Source organism: Phaseolus vulgaris, chromosome 1, assembly GCF_051622355.1.
Source record: "Phaseolus vulgaris cultivar YP4 chromosome 1, ASM5162235v1, whole genome shotgun sequence".
In the NCBI taxonomy this organism is placed as follows: Eukaryota; Viridiplantae; Streptophyta; class Magnoliopsida; order Fabales; family Fabaceae; genus Phaseolus; species Phaseolus vulgaris.
The window spans coordinates 51,151,785-51,170,842 of record NC_143498.1 but is presented as its reverse complement, the minus strand read 5'-3'; the positions used below and the strand labels follow the sequence as shown (position 1 = coordinate 51,170,842).

At 32.9% G+C, this 19,058-nt stretch overlaps 2 protein-coding genes across 2 annotated transcripts; both read right to left on the bottom strand.

Moving 5' to 3' along the window:
* Positions 1-6,103: 6,103 nt before the first annotated feature.
* LOC137814844 (Class II aaRS and biotin synthetases superfamily protein) lies at positions 6,104-10,739 on the bottom strand. Its single transcript, XM_068617759.1, has 13 exons — positions 10,523-10,739; positions 10,374-10,438; positions 10,199-10,284; positions 9,951-10,043; positions 9,660-9,776; positions 9,114-9,301; positions 8,521-8,587; positions 8,058-8,180; positions 7,819-7,971; positions 7,452-7,736; positions 7,127-7,345; positions 6,554-6,647; positions 6,104-6,366 (listed from the first exon to the last, which is right to left on the bottom strand). The coding sequence occupies exons 2-13, from the start codon at positions 10,414-10,416 to the stop codon at positions 6,302-6,304; spliced, it is 1,533 nt and encodes a 510-aa protein (XP_068473860.1). The 5' UTR covers positions 10,417-10,438; positions 10,523-10,739; the 3' UTR covers positions 6,104-6,301.
* A 1,746-nt stretch (positions 10,740-12,485) lies between these two features.
* Positions 12,486-18,546, bottom strand: LOC137814843 (Sec23/Sec24 protein transport family protein). The gene is made up of 7 exons (XM_068617758.1): positions 18,188-18,546; positions 18,020-18,084; positions 17,370-17,855; positions 15,423-17,243; positions 13,253-13,369; positions 13,099-13,170; positions 12,486-12,928 (listed from the first exon to the last, which is right to left on the bottom strand). Exons 3-7 carry the CDS (start codon positions 17,835-17,837, stop codon positions 12,791-12,793), a joined length of 2,616 nt encoding a protein of 871 aa, XP_068473859.1. The 5' UTR covers positions 17,838-17,855; positions 18,020-18,084; positions 18,188-18,546; the 3' UTR covers positions 12,486-12,790.
* Between the last annotated feature and the right edge of the window lie 512 nt (positions 18,547-19,058).

The following is a 19,058-nucleotide window of genomic DNA, read 5'->3' as shown; positions in this document are numbered from 1 at the left end:
ACATCAATCTTTAGGAAATATCACATCACTAGTCACAGATGTGCAGAGGATTTATACCTATCTATGCATTACAAAAATTATGATCACTTATGAGATGAATGATTTTTTTTTTTGACATATGTACAATTATTAATAGTTAGAATAAAATTTATTGAAGAATCTATGATCAGAATAATTTATTATAATATATTAATCATATAATTTTTTTTAATTTTGTCATCTAATCATAAAATATTTAAGTATTACAAAAAAAAATCATCTTAAAATTCATACATTGACTAATTTATAATTGATTAAAAAAATATTTAACATCAATAATATTTTAAAGTAAACTCCAAATATAACTGCAATTTATTAGTTGATTTGTTAAAATATAATAATTTATAAATTGATTTCTTAAGATGCACAAGGACGTTCACACACGGGTAAAACAGTTTGAAATTTATGTAGATTTGAACCATAAATTAGATATAAGATATTGAATTGTTTATTTGATTTTTGTTTAAATTTGAATCTGAATTTTTTTTATGGGTCATTTATTTGAGAATTATTTATTTGATTACTTATTAATTTGTTATTATAATTGGTTTTAGTACTGAAACATTCTTTCAAACTTGAGTATTTGTAATAAATTGAATTAAAACATTTATATTTTTTTATTAGATGTTTGAAATAAATTAAGGTGGAAAAAGTTGGTTTTGATAGTTGGAAAAGCTTTCTTATTAAAGTTTGCATGTCTATATGTAGTTGGTCATTCTGATTTAATTTCTATATATACATAATTCTGACTAACAAAGTCAATTTACAAAGATAATCTAATTTTTTTTTTCAATTCTACAAAGTTTTTTTTTCCAATATGACTTTATTATAATAAAAAAAATAAAAAAATAGTAGTATAAATATCAGTCGTCTAATGTGTATCAGAGTCTTTATTCTATATATTTCACTTGTAATAATAAACACATACAACACAAATATCACAAATATAAAAGAGCGCCCGTATATCTAATACATTGATAACATTGTATAATTACATAGATTTTAAGTAAATCTTTAAATGAATAAAATAATATAATTTTAAAAAATTTATTGATCATTCCTACCTTAACATATAACTATATAACTTCATATAACTATATAACTGTGTCATATAAAATAATTCTTTAACAATGGTATAGTTTTGTATTTAAACTTTTAAGAACTCTTTAGAGTTTTTTTTTTTTTTTCATGACTTTCCCCATCTCATTCACTCTACTCTTTTTTTAAGAATAAAATACACTATTTATTATTTAAAGTTAAGGTTGAAATTTTCAAATTCAATCTTCACTCTATATACTCTATGTACTATAAACATATAATTGACGGATGACTTCTACTATTTATATGTTCTTAGTTTAATAAATGATTGAACAATGATATGAATATTTAAGTTTTTTTATACACTGATATCTATATCTAAATAAATATATGCATAAATAATTCAACTCCGGTCAACTCATGATTCACCAGTAAGAATTAGTTAATAAATTATTAACTTAAATGAATGAACCGGGACAGTTGGAAATTAAAATATTAGTGTACTTTGGATATATATTACCATTCTTAGGTATTTGAGTTTTCATAATTTAAATATAAAAACCATGAGCATGATTTGACCAAAATTCATTTGATTGGACCAAATCTATATTTTTTTTTTATTTCACCAAGTTTTCCTCCACATCCACAAGGGGTGAGACAGCCTCAACTAAAATTCAGGGGTGAAAATAAATGTTCAGACTCTTGCACTAAATATACCTGTCATGAAGCCCCACAGAAAATTTTGAGCCACAGTTTGTCCTCAATGAAAACTTTTTTTTCCATTCTCATTATTTTTTGACTGTTGATTTCAAAATAAAATTTTCATAACATGCAAAATATATTTTTAAAAGTTTATTATTCCTAGAGAAGATGAAGAATTAATGGAGTACAAAAAGTTTAAGATCAAATGAAAAAGATAAAAAAAAAAAAAAAAAACTTGGCATGAACACTATATACATACACAGATGTATTACACTGCAAATACAAGTACTTGTGATTTTCATAACAGATTGGTCACAGTGCATTTATTTTTGCTGTGTGAGAAAGGACCAAGTTAGGAAAACATCAAAACAAGCAGATAATATATGCAACTACTGTTGTGATAACAGAAGTAATAAATGGCTTGTTCTGGTATTTTATTGAGTCCTGAAGAGACATTAATTATTTATATCCTAAGTTATGTTTGCTTCATGTACTTGCAGCTGCTGACTGTAACGCGAGATGTATCTGACAAATCATCTGTTATGTTTATATTTATAAAGAAATGTCCTTGATGTTTGGCACAAATAATAAAGAGGGTTCATCCAGATTACAAGAAAATTTGTTCTTCTTTCTTCAAAATTGCCGACATTGGATTTTAAGCTGCATGTCCTACACCCTTACTAGATTCATTAATTCTGTTTTCTGAGATAAAGGCTGAAAAATACAATTAAGCTTCTTACTTAATTCCTTGTGAAATATGAGTGGCTATACGTGAACTCTCTCTTCATTATTTTTTATTCTTCTTTTCCTATTTTAGAGATCCACATTCTATATTTATTATACCAATTAGAAATAAAAAATATTTTATAATATAAGTAAGTAAAATAAGGTATCATCTAGTCTCTTCGTAGAATTTTTTATGAATAGCTATAATCTAGATATGTATCGTTTTTGTTAACATATGAATTTTGGTATGATATTTCTAAATTTTTGTATTTTTGTATTTTTTAATAATATTTTTATTTCATGTGCTGTCTAATGATTGTTATAACTTCAACATAGCTAGATGTTAAGTTGCATGGTGATGTCTATCATGAAAATTTTTATTTTAAAAAAAATAAAATTCTTAATATGATATCAAAATTATTTAGAGTTTATTATAATAAGTATTTCTTGAATTTAGTGTGTCATTCGTTATTGAATCATCCATAATACATAGTGTCACACAAGAATTAACAGATATCGATGTAAAAAAAGTGTTATAAAAGTTTCATATCAACTGAAAATAAGAATATTTTAATATAAGTAATTACAAAGTTATCTTATAAACTGATTTTATAGTTAAGTTAAAATTAAAATTTAATAGTGTAGAGTGAACATTGGTGGATACAACTTCACTTAACTTTTTTCTTGCAGGTCAAACTCGTTTGGTTTGGACCGATTTAACCAGCACAACATTTTAAGAAGAAAAGTTATTAAATGCTTTTGGAAGCATAATTAAGATAGTTGAAACCGTTTGATGTTAGAAGATGTTAGTTATTCATTGTTGTTTTTTTATATATATAATTTTTCAATTTGGTTTTAGTTGTTCAGACGTTTTTAATATTTTTATTAAAACCCGCAGACAACCCTACCAAACCACATGCAATGCTAAGACGGACACAGAACAACCACTGCATACATTCGTCTATTTATAGGTCTGTTTGTAGAGGTTCTTTATATTTATTTAGCACAATTTCATTTTATATATATTTTTTTGTTAGATTTATGTTCAAGCCATTTAAGGGAATCATATCATTATGTAAGAAATAAAGTTAAATAATTGATAAAATTTATGTAAAAAAACTGTATAAATACAATGGATTAAGTCGCATTTGTCTTGAAGGTTTTCACGAGATCGAAAATACAGCTTTTCAGATCATTTGACCATTGCTTGCATAGTAAAATTTATTGTAGTTTAAAAATAAGTACCTTTTAAAATATTTACTTCTTTAAAATTTGTTATGAAGAATAAAAAAATGTTAAATAATTTTCATTCATAAGAAACTATTAATTCATTTGATTATATCATTTTTTTTTACTTTATTAATGTTCTCCAGCTGAGTTAAAATATCGAATATTGTGATAAGGTAAGAGTTAGGAGGTATAAATTAATTTGTTACAAATAAATTACTTAAAAAAATATTTATTTTAAAACAGAAAAAGAAGAAGAAGTTTAGAAGCAGATTAAAAGAGTCAAGCTTATTGCCTATACATTGATTGCTAGCATTTAATTTTCCATTTATTATTTCAGTCTATGACATAATGAATTAAAGTGTTACATGGGCAAACTCAAATGGGATGTTTGACATGGAAAGTAGTTTTTGAGAAGATAGCACAATGAGATGTGCAAACATGGATATGGACAAATTTATACTAAGTAGAAATGTCTATTTTTAACAGAAGTGTTTTTAACTACATGTGTTTTAAAGTAGGATCTGTAAAGACTCTTAACATTTTGAACAAAAATAGTGTAAGAATAATGCATGGCCAGTCAAGATGAGCCTTAGGTTGTGTTGTGTAGATAAATGTTGGAGAAGTTCACCACACGATGTAGCGAATACCTTTCATACGTGGTCCATATATTTATAAGAGCTGTGTGGCAGTAATACATTCGTAAGAAATAGTGATCCATGCTCAACTGATAGTGGTTTTAGGATTAGGATCAGACAACTAATCACTTTACTAAACTTCCAATTTGGTTGGCATCGCCGATAGCATGTAATCTTTTGCATCTGAATTCTAACATACCCTTAGAAACGATGAGATAAGATTGGGTAAAACTCCTTCTAGGCACATAAAACACTGCTGATACTTAAATCACCAAACCACAAATTTATATCTAAGCTCGGAACCATTTATTAAGCACTCGTTAAACTGAAACAATCTCACATAAATAGATGAGATTCATATGTTTATGAAAATAATATTGAAAATTGTAAATAAGTATAAAACAATAAACAAATGGGTTTAGGTTGGAGGGTTGAGATTAGTAATTCCGAAATATAAAAACCCAACGGGACAACTCCCTCCAAATCGTACAGGTTGGAGAACTAAAATAACCCAAACTGCACATTTAAATACACTGATTCATCAGATCAAATACAACTTGTCAACTCTTAACGAATTAAGAATAAAACGTGCTTGGGAACAAAAATGAAACCATTGGCATCCGTGGGAGTTTGCTGTCACTGATGATACTTATTGACTTAATATGTAAACAAACGTGGAGAAAGGGGCATCCCCATTTGTGACGAATTTTAGCCCAAAATTTAGCAATCTCGCTACAAAACCAAACGCACTTGCCATCTACACTCATTTTTTAGGCTGCTTCTTCCTGCACCTCCATACCTTCTTGTGCCACTCCCATATATTTTTTATATTTCAAAAATACTCTTTATTAATATTCCGGATTACATAATCTGAAAGTCTTTTTTTAGATCCAGAATTAGCTTCTGGATTATGTAATCTGGAAGTCTTTTGTGATTAGCTTCCAGATTACATAATCCGGAAGTCTTTTCTATACATAAAATTAGCTTCTGGATTATGTAATCCGGAAACCTTTTTTTCAGAGGAGTGATTAGCTTCCGGATTACATAATCCGGAAGTCTTTTCTAAATATGAGATTGACTTCCAAATTATGTAATCCGGAATATATCCAGATTACATAATCCATAGACTTATTTCAAATAGACTTATTTCAAATGTTAAAAAGAGTTCCAGATTTTATAAATCTCAAGAACACTTTCGGATTCAAAAACAGCTTCCTGAAGGTGTAGGAAGAAAGAGTCCATTTTTTATTTACCTTCAAAATACAGAATATGAATTTAACTTTACATTTTCATTGTATCTTAAAATTATCTGATAATCTGAGTCAGAAGGACCGAAACTTTAAACGATAACTAGCAGACTAAAAATCAACCAAAATAGGGATGTCAATAGTCAATACCAGCTCACCACTTAATAAAACTAATAATTGAATTAATAGGAACGCATTAGATGAGGATATTAATAATAGTTCTACAAGACTATATCTTCATTAAATAGTCAATTCCGGCTCACTACTTCATATAACTTAATAATTCAATTAGTTAGGCATAATACACATTCACATGCACGCACATATTCATTACTTCTTCATTATACAAACTGTTCAACCAATTTTCCGTCCCATTTTCATATCTTCCCACCATCCATCTAAACCTGCAGCAACTAATTTGTATAATTGAGTGTCTCATTTTATGCCTAAATAATAACCAAGAGTCTAATATGCCCCTCAATATAATTGAACGACAACAAAAGCAATACTCATTCTTTAAACCAAAAATAAATATTGTACCATATAAAAATCAAAGTAAAACTATTCGTTGAAAAAGATACCAAGAAAACAAAACTAATATTTGTGTGATCCACAAATTAGTACACAAGGGACCAGTAAATGACAAACTAGCTCCATATAATACCACAATCAACAGCCAGTAGACTAGTAACTTCTGCCCCAGTATGTCCACTTTGTTGCAGGCTTTCCAGATGCAAAGCACTTAATGCCTGTAAACCAACCACGATTAATAAGCAACACAAATATTAATGGTGATGTTAATAAAGAGGGAAAATTACATAAGAGACCTAAACATTAGTAGATAGTAAATTCATACAGAATCAAAGTCTGCATATAGTTTTCAAGTTCTGTTGCATTAAAAAATAATAACACCTGCATAAGCACAAGATTATATACCTTCAGGGAGTTCTGGCTGATCAAAGGGGCTGCAAAGAGTCTTAGAGGCTCCCATCTCACCCTTAGTTCTTGCTTTGACATCAGCCTCCACCTCCTGAAGCATTGCAGATAAAAAACAATCTCACATCATAAGAAAAATGTTTAATAAAAAATGGTGGTTCTAAAATATCAAATCAACACCTTTTCTCCAAGAGCACATAATTTGATAACACGAGCAGTAGTTCTATTTGGATTTTATGACGTTATTCAAGCTAGTAAAGAGCAAACTAGAAATAAATTATAAAATGTAATTTCTTTAAGGTTGACAACGACAAATGCTTTATATTTCGCTAATCTTACAATGACAAAAGACCTTCTACAGTAGCCAACAGATTGGAAGTTTTAAAATAGAAAGCATTAGTTTACTAACCCGTAATAGCAGTTTCAATATATTCTGTATAAACTATTTGAAAAAAATGATTGACCTCATTAAAAGAGTGACACTAGCATAAAACTCAAAGAACAAAATTCCTTGAAAATCAAATCAGATCAAGACACCAGAAACACTATATTTAAACAAAACACAATTCATACCTCCTCATCACACCATGGAGCTAAGATCATTTTTCTTTGGTTCAAAGCTTGCACAAATTCATCCCAAGTGTGTATGACCTGAATGCATTCATCTCGTTTTTGTTTTGCAACATCAAACAGATTCTGTTGAATATTATCAAGCAACTTTTGTATTTCAACAGCCAAATCAGCACTGGCAATGTCTATCTTTGCTCCATTATCACGTCGAACAGCACGAACCTATGCAAAATCCTGAGACTTATATGGTGTTCGATGGAAAACTAGCAATGTAAAAGAAAAATGACAAATATGAGGATTGATGTAACAGTGGGACAAAGTTGAATACCTGCTTATTCGCTAAATCCTTTGGTCCAATTTCAATTCTTAGAGGAACACCTTTCATTTCCCAGTGAGAATACTTCCATCCCGGAGAATAATTATCCCTAAAATCCGACTCAGCACGAATACCTGCTTCAGACAATGCATTCACAGTTGCAGAACAGGCATCATAGATTCCTTGAGTATTAGCATCTTTGTAAGGCACAGGAATCACAATGACTTGTACTGATGCGACTTTAGGAGGCAGTACCAATCCCTTGTCATCACCATGAACCATCACCATGACCCCAATCTGTAAGAAAATAAAAAATTTAAATACAATATGATGTGGAGGAATCCTCCAATGCATTTATATTCCAGAGATCAAAGCTTACAGTTCGAGTACTATAGGCCCATGAGTTCTGCCAGACCATTGCTTTCTCTCCCTTATCATTTTCAAAGTTTATCTCAAACATTTTAGCAAAGTTTTGGCCAAGACAATGAGAAGTTGCACCTTGTATACCACGACCAGTGTTCGGAATAAATGCCTAGCAAAATAGAACATCAAAATTTTATAAAACGCTTACATTACACCACTAAAAAACATATCATGCAAAGAATGTCAGATGCGTACCTCAACACTGGTAGTGTAAAGCCCACCAGCAAACTTCTCAAGCTCACTTTTCTTACCCTTTATGACAGGAACTGCCAAATACTCTTCATATATACGTCTATATAATTCCAGGATGTCAAGAACCTGAGACAGTAATAGTTTAGAATATTTTGGAAAAAAATATCCAAAAGATGCGAAATTGGCATGCTTAGATGGAGAATACAGAGTAATATGCATATAGTGTGCAACACAAGCAAAAACGAAATGCATAACTAATTCATGTACCATTAGAGCACCAAGATAGGGAACATAGTGACACGGCTTATAGTTCTCCTTTGAAAAGGAACTTTTAAAATAGCAAAAGATGAGAGAAGAGCCTTAACAACTCTTCATTAAGTATGCAAAGCTAGAAGATGCCCAAACTGAGGCAGGTTACAACGGGACCAAAATGGAAAATTCCAAAAATAACTATTTGGTGCCATACCTCTGCATCTGCTTCCTCCTTTGTTGCAAAAGCAGTGTGCCCTTCTTGCCAAAGAAACTCACGACTCCTGCAATCAGAACTCATAAAGCACCACGCAATAGACTAGAAAGAAGTCCCAAAATATAAATTAGTTTACATGACAGCAACTATCTGAAACCATATTGGCAATCTGATATTTAATAAGGGAAACCTCGTGCATAAGGCTCCCACTTGGTGTATCTGGGGGAAGATAAACGTATACAGCTTACCACATTAAGGAAAAGCTGGATCCGACACATGAACACTAGGTCAGAAGACCAATGCTCACCCTCTATATATAAATGTTAAGATATTTAACATACAACATATACTACTTCTTGCAAATTTAAGATAAGAGACCAAAATCACCACTAGGAGAACAACCATTTATAAATAAAACAAGCAGAAATTTAAGGCATAGTGCAAAGATATACATACAGAGGCTGAATATTCCAAAATTTGAAGCCTCTAATTTAAGTTTGAAATTTTTTATTGTATACATACCAGCCAACAAATCATTATATATCATGGCCCAAAAGAAAAAGGTGGAGAAAAGAAAAAAAACTATTCACTACCTGATGAATGGTGTGGGATTGCTGAACTCCCATCTAACAACATTACACCACTGATTAAGTTTCAAAGGCAAGTCACGATGTCCCCTTATCCACTTAGAGTAGTAGGGATACATGACAGTTTCACTGGTTGGACGAATAGCAATAGGAATTTCTAATTCAGATTCCCCGGACTTTGTTACCCAAGCAACCTGATGGATGAGTAAGACAATCAGACAAGTACTACTGTTTTCAGAATAAATAGTCCATCTGGGAGGAAATGGAGTTATATAAATAATCAAACTGCATGTCGAAATAAATAACCATTTCAATACATGAAACTGTCATTAACTAAATGAAACAAACGTCGCAAAACTAATTTCTTTGTTGTACATAACAATCCAGTGTATAGCACGCCCCCTGATCAAGAAAGTCTCAGACTATTGAACAAATAATTAATTTAATAATGCAATACTCTCCAAATCTTTACAACGAAATCAATCTTCCTAATATTCAAGGATAATATTCTCAAGTTAAAAAAAAACTTAATACAAATTCACAAACTCTCACCTCGGGAGCAAAACCCTCAACGTGATCCTTCTCCTTTTGCAAAACTCCAGGAGACACAAACAAAGGGAAGTAGCAGTTCTTGATTTTCATTTTCTTTATTTCCGGATCGAAAAACTCCTGCAGATTATTTTCAACATTAGAACAACTCTGACCTATGGAAAGGCTAAAAGAAACAAATCTAAGGAATATTTTGAAATCTAATACTCATGCATTGAGTGAAATTACAGACACAATATGCAAACCCATCCACTCACTCATTATCTAAAACAAAACAAGAATTAAGAAACTCACTTGCATGATCTCCCATATTGCCATTGACCAAGGCCTCAGAATATAGCAACCAGATATATCATAGTATTCAATCATCTCCGCATTAACAACAACCTGTCAGATTAATCCAAAGCCAAAGTCAACCAACACAACACACTGCCGAAATTGTTAACAGTGAAACAAGACCATATCAGGATGAACGACCAGCTTTGACCGAACACAGATCGGGACAAAACGACAGACAGAAGCAATTAAACGGCGCAAAATACCTCGGAATACCACTCTCCGAAGTTGTCCGCCTTCCGATGCGTGAGACCCAAGCCAGTCTCCTTCTTCACCTCCTTCTTCTTCGCACCTGCAAGGCTTCGTTCATTCGCCATTACAAGAAAGAACATACAGATGCACAAACACGAAACGCGAATACGCATGAATAATGCGAATTACCGGATTGCTTAGCAGAAGGCTTTTTTGCTTCAGTCCCCGCCATGGTGAAGGACGAGCACCTGATCCTGCCATGGCCAAAAAGAGAAATGTTAACATTAGGAGGCGAAGCAGAAAACCATATCGGGATTGAAATGCAGGCTGCGAGTTACCCGTTGCAAAGATGCCGAAGGCGAACGAAACGCGCGAGAGCGATTGTGGCGCTACGGTTGACTCTAGGGTTTTCACTTTCAGATAAAGTGTTCAGCTGTGCCCCTTCCGCCCTCTTTAATTTCTTACACTCCTATTTTTTTACTCTTCACTGTGCACCTTCGACTACTCAGTGTAACGTACTTTGTTTCAGTAAATATTTCCCTTTTATGTAACGTCTTTATTTTATTTGTCATTAGTCATATTATACTACTTATTTATTTATAAAAATCTCGACATCATGTTGTTAAAATAATAATATATACCTTATCTTTTTCCTAATTCCTTATATATATATATAAAACTAAAATAGTTCTTCACAAATCATTTTTATTAAAATTAGGTATAATTGTACTATTAGTTTATTATTAAATTATATTAATAGTTATAATCGATACATCTATACCTATATATAAAGATGATTTTTTTATAACTTTTTTTTTACTTAATTTTTTTTTAATTTTACCATTGTTTAATATATCTTATTTTATTAGTACAATGAAATATTTTGTCATTTCATGTAAATTATTTAAAAAATTAATTTTTATTTTTTTAAAATAATATTAATGAACCATTTTTATATGAAAACTAACTTCTTCATTTTTTTCTTAATTTCTTATTTTAAAGCAGCAACTTAAAGAAAGAGAGCATATTTTCACTAGTTTCCACATCAAATCTCACATATAAAATAAAATAACCTCAATTTCCAATCACTCTCTTCACTCCACTTCAAACAATTCTATTTTTTGGTAAAACAATAATTCTTTTATATCTACCATCAAGTCGATCTTAACCTTAAACTGAACATCATCATACTCTCCAATCGCAAAACCACCAATAGAAAAGGAAAAAAAAAACTTAAAAAATAAGAGAAACTCAAACCAAAGAAGAAAAGAAAAAAAGGTTGATTAATCAATTCATCATTTTTCTTTTACATATTATCATTCAAAATTATTTCTATATATATGATAAATTTCTATTATAGTAAAAGTTGAATAGTAGAGGAAAATGTGAATACATAGTCGCAGTGTACCTGTGTTTCCATTAGTCTCAAATGTTGTTAACCATTATGGTATAAAATAATAAATTCACTTTCAAATTGCATAATATATGAAAAAGTGCAAAAAAATATTTACTAGTCCACTTTTATATTAATAAATTTGTTTTTTAAAATTTAAAAACATCTAAACTTAGTCACTCCTTTTTTATAATCAGCATGTTTTTCTAATTTACAGATAAACTTATCTCTTTTTTCTACTTATAAGTTTTATCCAAACATACTCATAATCATAAAATCATAAAAAGAATGCATGATAGAGAGAGGGGAAATGACAAAATTAATTAAAATATTGTTCACATAAAAATGCTACTACAAACACAATTAGAAAGAGCAATTACATGGTTTTAGTCCTTGGGAAAAAAAATATTAAGACAAACTTTAGAAAAAACTATTAAGAAAGATCTTATAATTAGTATGTATGAAAATTTGATTTTCATTTGAATCATACATGATCTTTCTAATACAAGATCTTATATTTTTCATTAGAAAAATAGTAGTATACATGATCAATAAAACTGATCTCATAATGAACTTTGTTGTTATTCACCTGCCTATCATAACACAATAAGCAACCTCCTATACAAATTTTCGATCAAACAAATTATTTATAAACCGAATCACATTTCTAAACATCCTCAGAGACTATGTCCTGTGTCTGTGATCAGTCACCAAGATAAATTTTCTACACGCAGAATAACATTCCAAAATAAATTTTGTAAATAAAATTAATACTAAGACGTATTTCATTCATGTTCCATATTTAAAATTAAAATCAACTGTACAAAATCTAAAACAATCGGGTAAAAGAAAAACATACCAAAAACACAGAAATTGAAGAATACACTTGGCAATCAGCAGGTGGTATATAAATATAAATAACGAGAAATCCTTTTATTGCTCTATGGTATCATCTTAACCGTAAATTGTGAAAAAAAATCTTTGTCACAGTCATCCCTCACCCTCTGCCCCAAACCAAAAAAAGAAAAAACTTCTTCGGAGGATTCTTGGAAGTGAACAAAATGAATGGGAGGAGGCATTGAAGCCAAAGTCTTGGGGAGACATCTGCAAGATCACATTGTATACCCCAAATCACGCAAACAAACTTGGCTTGACCAACTTAACAAAGAATAACCAAAGAGTTGAAAGATGCAGCGCCAAAGACCCTTCATCATCAGCTTGGTTGTGGTGGCACCACTTTCAAGCTTCGCATCCATTCACAAAAACTAGGATCATCGAAGTGAACAAAACTGGCTTTCAGCTTTGTCCGCTGTTCTGATGTCAACGACCTGAGTTGTGGGAATCTTGCCTCCTGCAAAAAAAAATCATCATTCAATATACAATTACAGGTTTGGAGCAATCTTAAAATGTCGTTGACTTTTTTTGAAGAAATACTAGTAAAAAGCCTTTTTCCCAAGAAAATAATTTTTCCACCAATCTACTTGGTATCAGAATTAAGAATAAAGTGTTAGTGCTGTTTACCTGCTCATAAGGAGGATCCTTGTGAGCTGGAATGAGACGAGAGACAAAATACCGAGCCTGGGAGCTACCCTCCTGTTTCAAATGTAAACTGATTGTTTCAAATCTTATCAAAAGAATATGAAACTGAATGTGGCAGGCAGTAAAGAAAACTAACCTTAAATGCAAGGATGCGAGGAGCTGGAAAACGGCACTCAGTCAGCTCTTCAGCCAACGTCCTACATGCAGCTAGAGCAGCAGCACTTCTTCCTTCATCAGCTGCAAGTTCGGCACCCTAGGATCCATCCATCAATATTTAGAAAAAATAAATATTATGAGAATACAAACAGTACAAGAAAATAAAAATTGTAAACAGAAAAGAATCAGAAGACAAGGCAAGCAAAAATGTCAAATACAAACTGCAAAAAATCATGAGTAGAATATTATATTCATAATCACATATTATAGGATCAACAAAACTTTTGGCTCATTAATTTTATCAATTTCAGTTTCAATATCCACGGTTTAACTACAACAATGTCACTGGCATGTTTTCAGTATGCAATTGAAGTGTTGCTTGCCGTAAAGACACTTCGGCTGATGAGGCATTGTTTAAAGTCATCTCTAATTATCCATCTTACTAATTGTACTCCACTTATATATTTTAATCTGGTTTTATTCCTAGTAGATGTGGGATCTTACAGGAACTTGATAATGGTGGCATAACCACAAAGAACTTGACTATGATAGATTCTGAATGACTCTGATATCATCTTAGTAAGAGAGTTTATGCCTAAATCAAACTCACAAAATCGGCTTATAGAGTGAGGATTGCACCCTACTTATATGTTATAATTTGCCTTCATTCCTAGTCGATGTGAGATCTCCAATCCATATTACTAAAGTCAATAAAAAAGGGTTACTCGCATCAAATTTGACACCACATAAGCAGAAATGAGACCCTTGAGTTCAATAATTCCAGGGATAAGGAAATACTACTGGTTCAGCAGGTGAAGCATGAAACTAAGCAGCAAGGTGGGACATGTGGTTGGGGAGAAAGGATTCTTTTATACAGAGAAAGAGAGGAGGGGAGGTAAGCAATCAGTCATCAACGAGATGACAATTCAGCTTTAGGCTTGGGCATCCCATTTTGTTACAATTGAAATTGTGAAGACAAAAACTAAAGAAGACCAAATGTGTAATTTAGACCAAAATTAAAATTGAAGATCTTTAAACGGTGCTTTAAATATAGGGTGTGTTTCAACAACAAACCCATTCAGGCATCTAATAAAGAAAAGGATGAAAAATTATAGACCCCAGCCATCAACTACCCCCAATGGCTAAGAGAACTCCCCCCTTACTATTACAATACAAATAACTAAATCCTTAATTTTGAGGGAACATCGACCATGAGGACGAAAAAGCAACACCAGCATAACCATAGTAATTTCCAACATGACACATTTTTTAATATAATCCAAAGCACAAAACGATACAAATAAAACAACCGACTTTATGATAAAGAACAACAAACTCCTAACACTACCTACAATTAGTTAAAATTTATTAGAAGCCATAGAAGTGTGAGACTCTCATTAAATATGTGAAACCATAAAATTTTGTAATTTTCAATAAATTTCAATAAAAAGTAGAGAAAATGTGTTCAAAAGAGTCTGTCAGAGGGCGTCTTGCTAGCATTTCTGATGTGATAAAATGAAATGTGACTTAAAACATAACACTCAACTCCAAAAGTAAATCTTAGTCCAAATGCTTAAAAACAAAAAAATGCAACATCAAGCATTTATCATAAAAAAGTTCAAAGTCAGAAGAGTTAACAAAATACGAGGAAGAGATTTTAGTGATGGGAACACCAAGCATTTATCAGAAAAAAAATCAAAATCAAAAGAATTAACAAAATACGAGGAAGAAATTTCAAGGATGGGAACCCATTCTACAATTGTCTATCAAATTCAAAACAGTTATGCACCATCTTAGTCAAGAGATTTAAAATAAAAGAACGTTTCTTTTTCCCAAGTATGGGTTACTAGTTGCCACACCCTTGGCTAGCCATTTGGCCACCAGCCTCAGCTGCTGGTGGCAACAGTGGCCCAGTAGCAGAGGAAACTGGAGAAGAACAAGACAGGAAATGAGGCTAAAAAAAGAATAGGAAAAACAACGGACTGATAATCTCTGTGGCTTGGTGCAATTGCACCACTCACCGTTGCATATCATTAACATGAATTTAATTTGAAAACAGCATGAATAACCTAATGACTGAGGTAAGTGCCAAAACAACCTACATCAAACTAAAAATATATCAAGCTAGAAAAGGGCAACAGGAGGCATACCAACCAAATGAAGACATCAGTGCCATGGTCTAGTACAACAGCAGCATCAGACTGCATAGCAAGATCATATGCCGGTAGCTCCTCAAAGGTTCCCCCCTCCCTGTGCATTAAACATCGGGGAGCTACCATTCTGAGTGATAGATCAAATGATGCATTCAGAAACAAATTCCTCAGCACAGACCTCTCATCTTCATGGCCAATAATGCTTCCTAAGAGTGGTCCTCTCCTGAGATGGAAAAGAAGCTCTGGTAAGAGAGCAAGCTCCTTTGGGAAGCTGTGAAGTTTTGATTTAGGTAATTGGGAACCAAATTTTAGAGCAATATCCTTGATTCTTTCATCTATTGTTGATCGCATATCAATTGCATCAGAATGGTTTTTGGCTCGCAACAGTGTTCTTTTTGCAATGAGGACAGTGGCGACTTCATCCTGAACACTCTCAAGATATGCAGAAATACTATCTACTGTTGGCAACCTAACAGTAATGACCCTCGACACATCAGCTTGATACACATTTGAATATTGAATTGCAAATTGGAAAAAGACAAAATCACTTCTAATATCTCCTTCGGTTTCCATGGAGAGAGAGAAGCTTTGGGTTTCTTCAACACTTAGCATTTGAATATAAAGGGCAGTATCATTTTTAAATGTTTCATGGGTATCTACATGTGACTCTTCCCCTGGGCCGACGACTTGAGTAATGACAATATTATCTGATGTGCGCAATTCTAACAAACCATGAGAGCCTGCTGATCTGGCAGATGCCCTTTGCAAATTAACACCAAAGGCTTCCCCAAAATCATCATGGAGAACAAAAACTCCACCTGATGTTTTTGCAAGAGGATGTAAGATAGGTACTCTTACAGGACATGTTCCAGCACATAAAACATCAATTATAGTATTGTGTCGATGAGCCTCACTACCAAGATTTTCCATCCATTTAATTGCAGTCTTTTCCCTGTAAGGATAATTAGGATGACTAAAAGAATGAGGGACAGATCCAGGCCCATAAGTGTTCGGTCCACCAGCACAGACAATAATTCTACTATTCCCCCCTGATCTTTTGACCACCCCCCTGGACAGATCAGCAGAAGGGCCCTGAATTATAGCAAGAGCAACCTCAACAGCAGTTCCTAGGCACCGATCACGAGAAGCTTCTGGTATATTTAACTTGTATGCCCTCAACGATGAAAATATGGAATGTGCTACAGCCAGTGAAGCATGCATTGGTGACAAGTATATACCAGTACCATAAATTAATGCTTTCAAAGATTCTTGACTTGGTGATTTCTCCCCAGGCAGCACATCAGCAGATGCCATTGACTCTTCTGAAAGATCATACACTGAAACAGTGCGACCATATAATACAATTCCTAATCTCGTTGTTGGTGAGAGAGAATCAACAAAAGCATGCAAGGAACTCTGTAGATGGTGTAGGTGAGGTTCATCTAAACATTCATCTATAACAAGAACAATTGGGGCAGACATTCTAGAATCAGAAACTGGAACAAAACCTGGTCTCTTGTTCTCAGTTTGAGCATAGTCAAACATGGTTGAAGATAATTCCAGAAATCTGCGAAGATCTTCCTTGCTATGTGCAATGTACTCCCCATCACTTCCATTCAGTTTCCTACATATAACACACTGCCACTGGCCTGATCCAAGTAGTATGTTGCAATATATATTTGCATAAGCACCACAGCTTTGGCAACGATGAGGATCACGCTGTATTACCTGGGGGCCCATTGAAACCTCCCTCCCAGGAGAGACCAATGCCCCAAAACCCAAACTGGGCACATTGGCTTGTTTCTTCTGTTTCAGTATCTGCTTAGCAAATAGAACGGAAAAGTTATTTATATATTAAAAAAATTGAGAATAATGAATGATAATGCCTTGTAAAATTTCATGCCTTGACTGTGAATTAAAATAAACCAGAACATACATATATACCTTACGAGCTGAAAAAAGAACAAATGATGACTCTCCAACGGGAACCTTGTCGTCTATACTATCAGAAACTTGCTGCTGCAACTCAAACGATCCATTTGAAAATTGCAGCGGAGATGATGACGTTGGCAAAGAAGAACCTGAAGAAAATGCAAGAGGCTGAGGCGATGCAGGTGATGTTCGAAAAGGAACCGCAGCTGGACGGACCGGCGACGTAAAAACCGGGGGTCCGGGAGGGGTGCTCAAGTGAGGAATAGAACTGCCAGTTGTAACCCCATTGGCTGGTGATAAAACGCTAGGGGTTTTAACGGAACGGGAAGAAGATTGATCTTGCTGTAAGTGCAGTTTTGGTGAAGGAAAACCAGGTGGTGACGCTACAGAATTAGGAGGGGGCGGAATGGGACTCTTCTCAGGGTTTGCACTCTCTCTCTCAGGGGTGAACCCAACATTAGGTTGTGTTGGGTTAGCCATTGAAAATCAAGGAGGCCACTAACAAGAAACAGTCACAGGTACAATATCAAGAAGCAGACTTTGTGCTAAAGCCAGAATTGAATTGACAAAAATCAATACTACCAAGAAAGCACACAGACCCTAATCAAGATTCTTATTCCACTCACAGGACAATAATAATTCCCAACTAAATTCTACCTAACCTGCTCAGATACTCAACCAAAGGGTACCCAGTCACCATCCATCATCAACTGGTCACAGATCCCCTCTGCAGAGGAACAAACAGATCCCAAATTCAAGAAATGAGTTAGGGTTTGAATGGAGATCAAGATTTGGTGTAACAGAACTAAAGAAAGTGTGGATTTGCTTACCTGAGAGAGAGACGATAAATGCTGGGGGAATGACAAAAGGATTAATGATGAAAGGGGCAAGAATCGAAATTGTTGACTTTTGGGCACTCTTCTTGCTAATTCCGAGTCCCGCGAGTGGGTTTAGGAAAAAACGCTGTTCTTTGTTTTATAAACTCATGTCCCATTGTTTTCGTAATTGGATTTGGATTGGGAGAGGGTTGGGGTTTGAGATTTTTCACACGCCAGATAAAAAAAAAAAAAAAAAAACACAAAAACAATGCTACGCAGTGAAACCTCGGTTTTTCATCTTACGTGTTCCTTTCCTTGTTGGCACATTGCTACTCGCTAACCTAAGACAACTCCTCCACAAGGACTTCCTCACGTCACCTTCAACGCTGGAACACACCTTAAGTATGTTACTACTTTACCGCAATGAAGCACGGAACACGTGCCGAAATGGATTACAAACTGTATCACGATAAAATTTAAAACTTTATTATTTTAAAACGTGAGCATCATAAAAATATGAATATATATATATATATATTATACTATAAATTAATCTGAATGATTCAAGAATAGTTAGGTTTATTTAATTAAAAAAAATTATGATTGATTTATATAGATGTAAACATTTTCAAAATATTTTTTTACACAAAACTATGTATATTTTTACAGTGAAATAACACTATCTGTTTTGTCCAAAAATTTAAATATTTAAAGTGTTATACAGTTTTATTAATCATACACTAGCAAACGGTTTTAAAATAATTAGATCAATTATGAGATAAATCGGATAAAAAAATATCTTGTTAATTTCATTAACAATTTTATATTGATGTTGCAAACTAAATAATTATTTTGTCATTATATTCCTTGAATCGCAAGAAAT

Coding starts and splice junctions, on each gene's coding strand:
- LOC137814844 (XM_068617759.1), bottom strand. CDS start 10,416: ATGGCGGGGACTGAAGCAAAAAAGCCTTCTGCTAAGCAATCCG. Junction 9,302..9,659: donor TTGAGGGTTTTGCTCCCGAG/GTGAGAGTTTGT, acceptor CTCATCCATCAG/GTTGCTTGGGTAACAAAGTC. Junction 7,346..7,451: donor AGGATTTAGCGAATAAGCAG/GTATTCAACTTT, acceptor GATTTTGCATAG/GTTCGTGCTGTTCGACGTGA.
- LOC137814843 (XM_068617758.1), bottom strand. CDS start 17,837: ATGGCTAACCCAACACAACCTAATGTTGGGTTCACCCCTGAGAGAGAG. Junction 17,244..17,369: donor TTCTTTTTTCAGCTCGTAAG/GTATATATGTAT, acceptor TTTGCTAAGCAG/ATACTGAAACAGAAGAAACA. Junction 12,929..13,098: donor AGGATCCTCCTTATGAGCAG/GTAAACAGCACT, acceptor TTTTTTTTGCAG/GAGGCAAGATTCCCACAACT.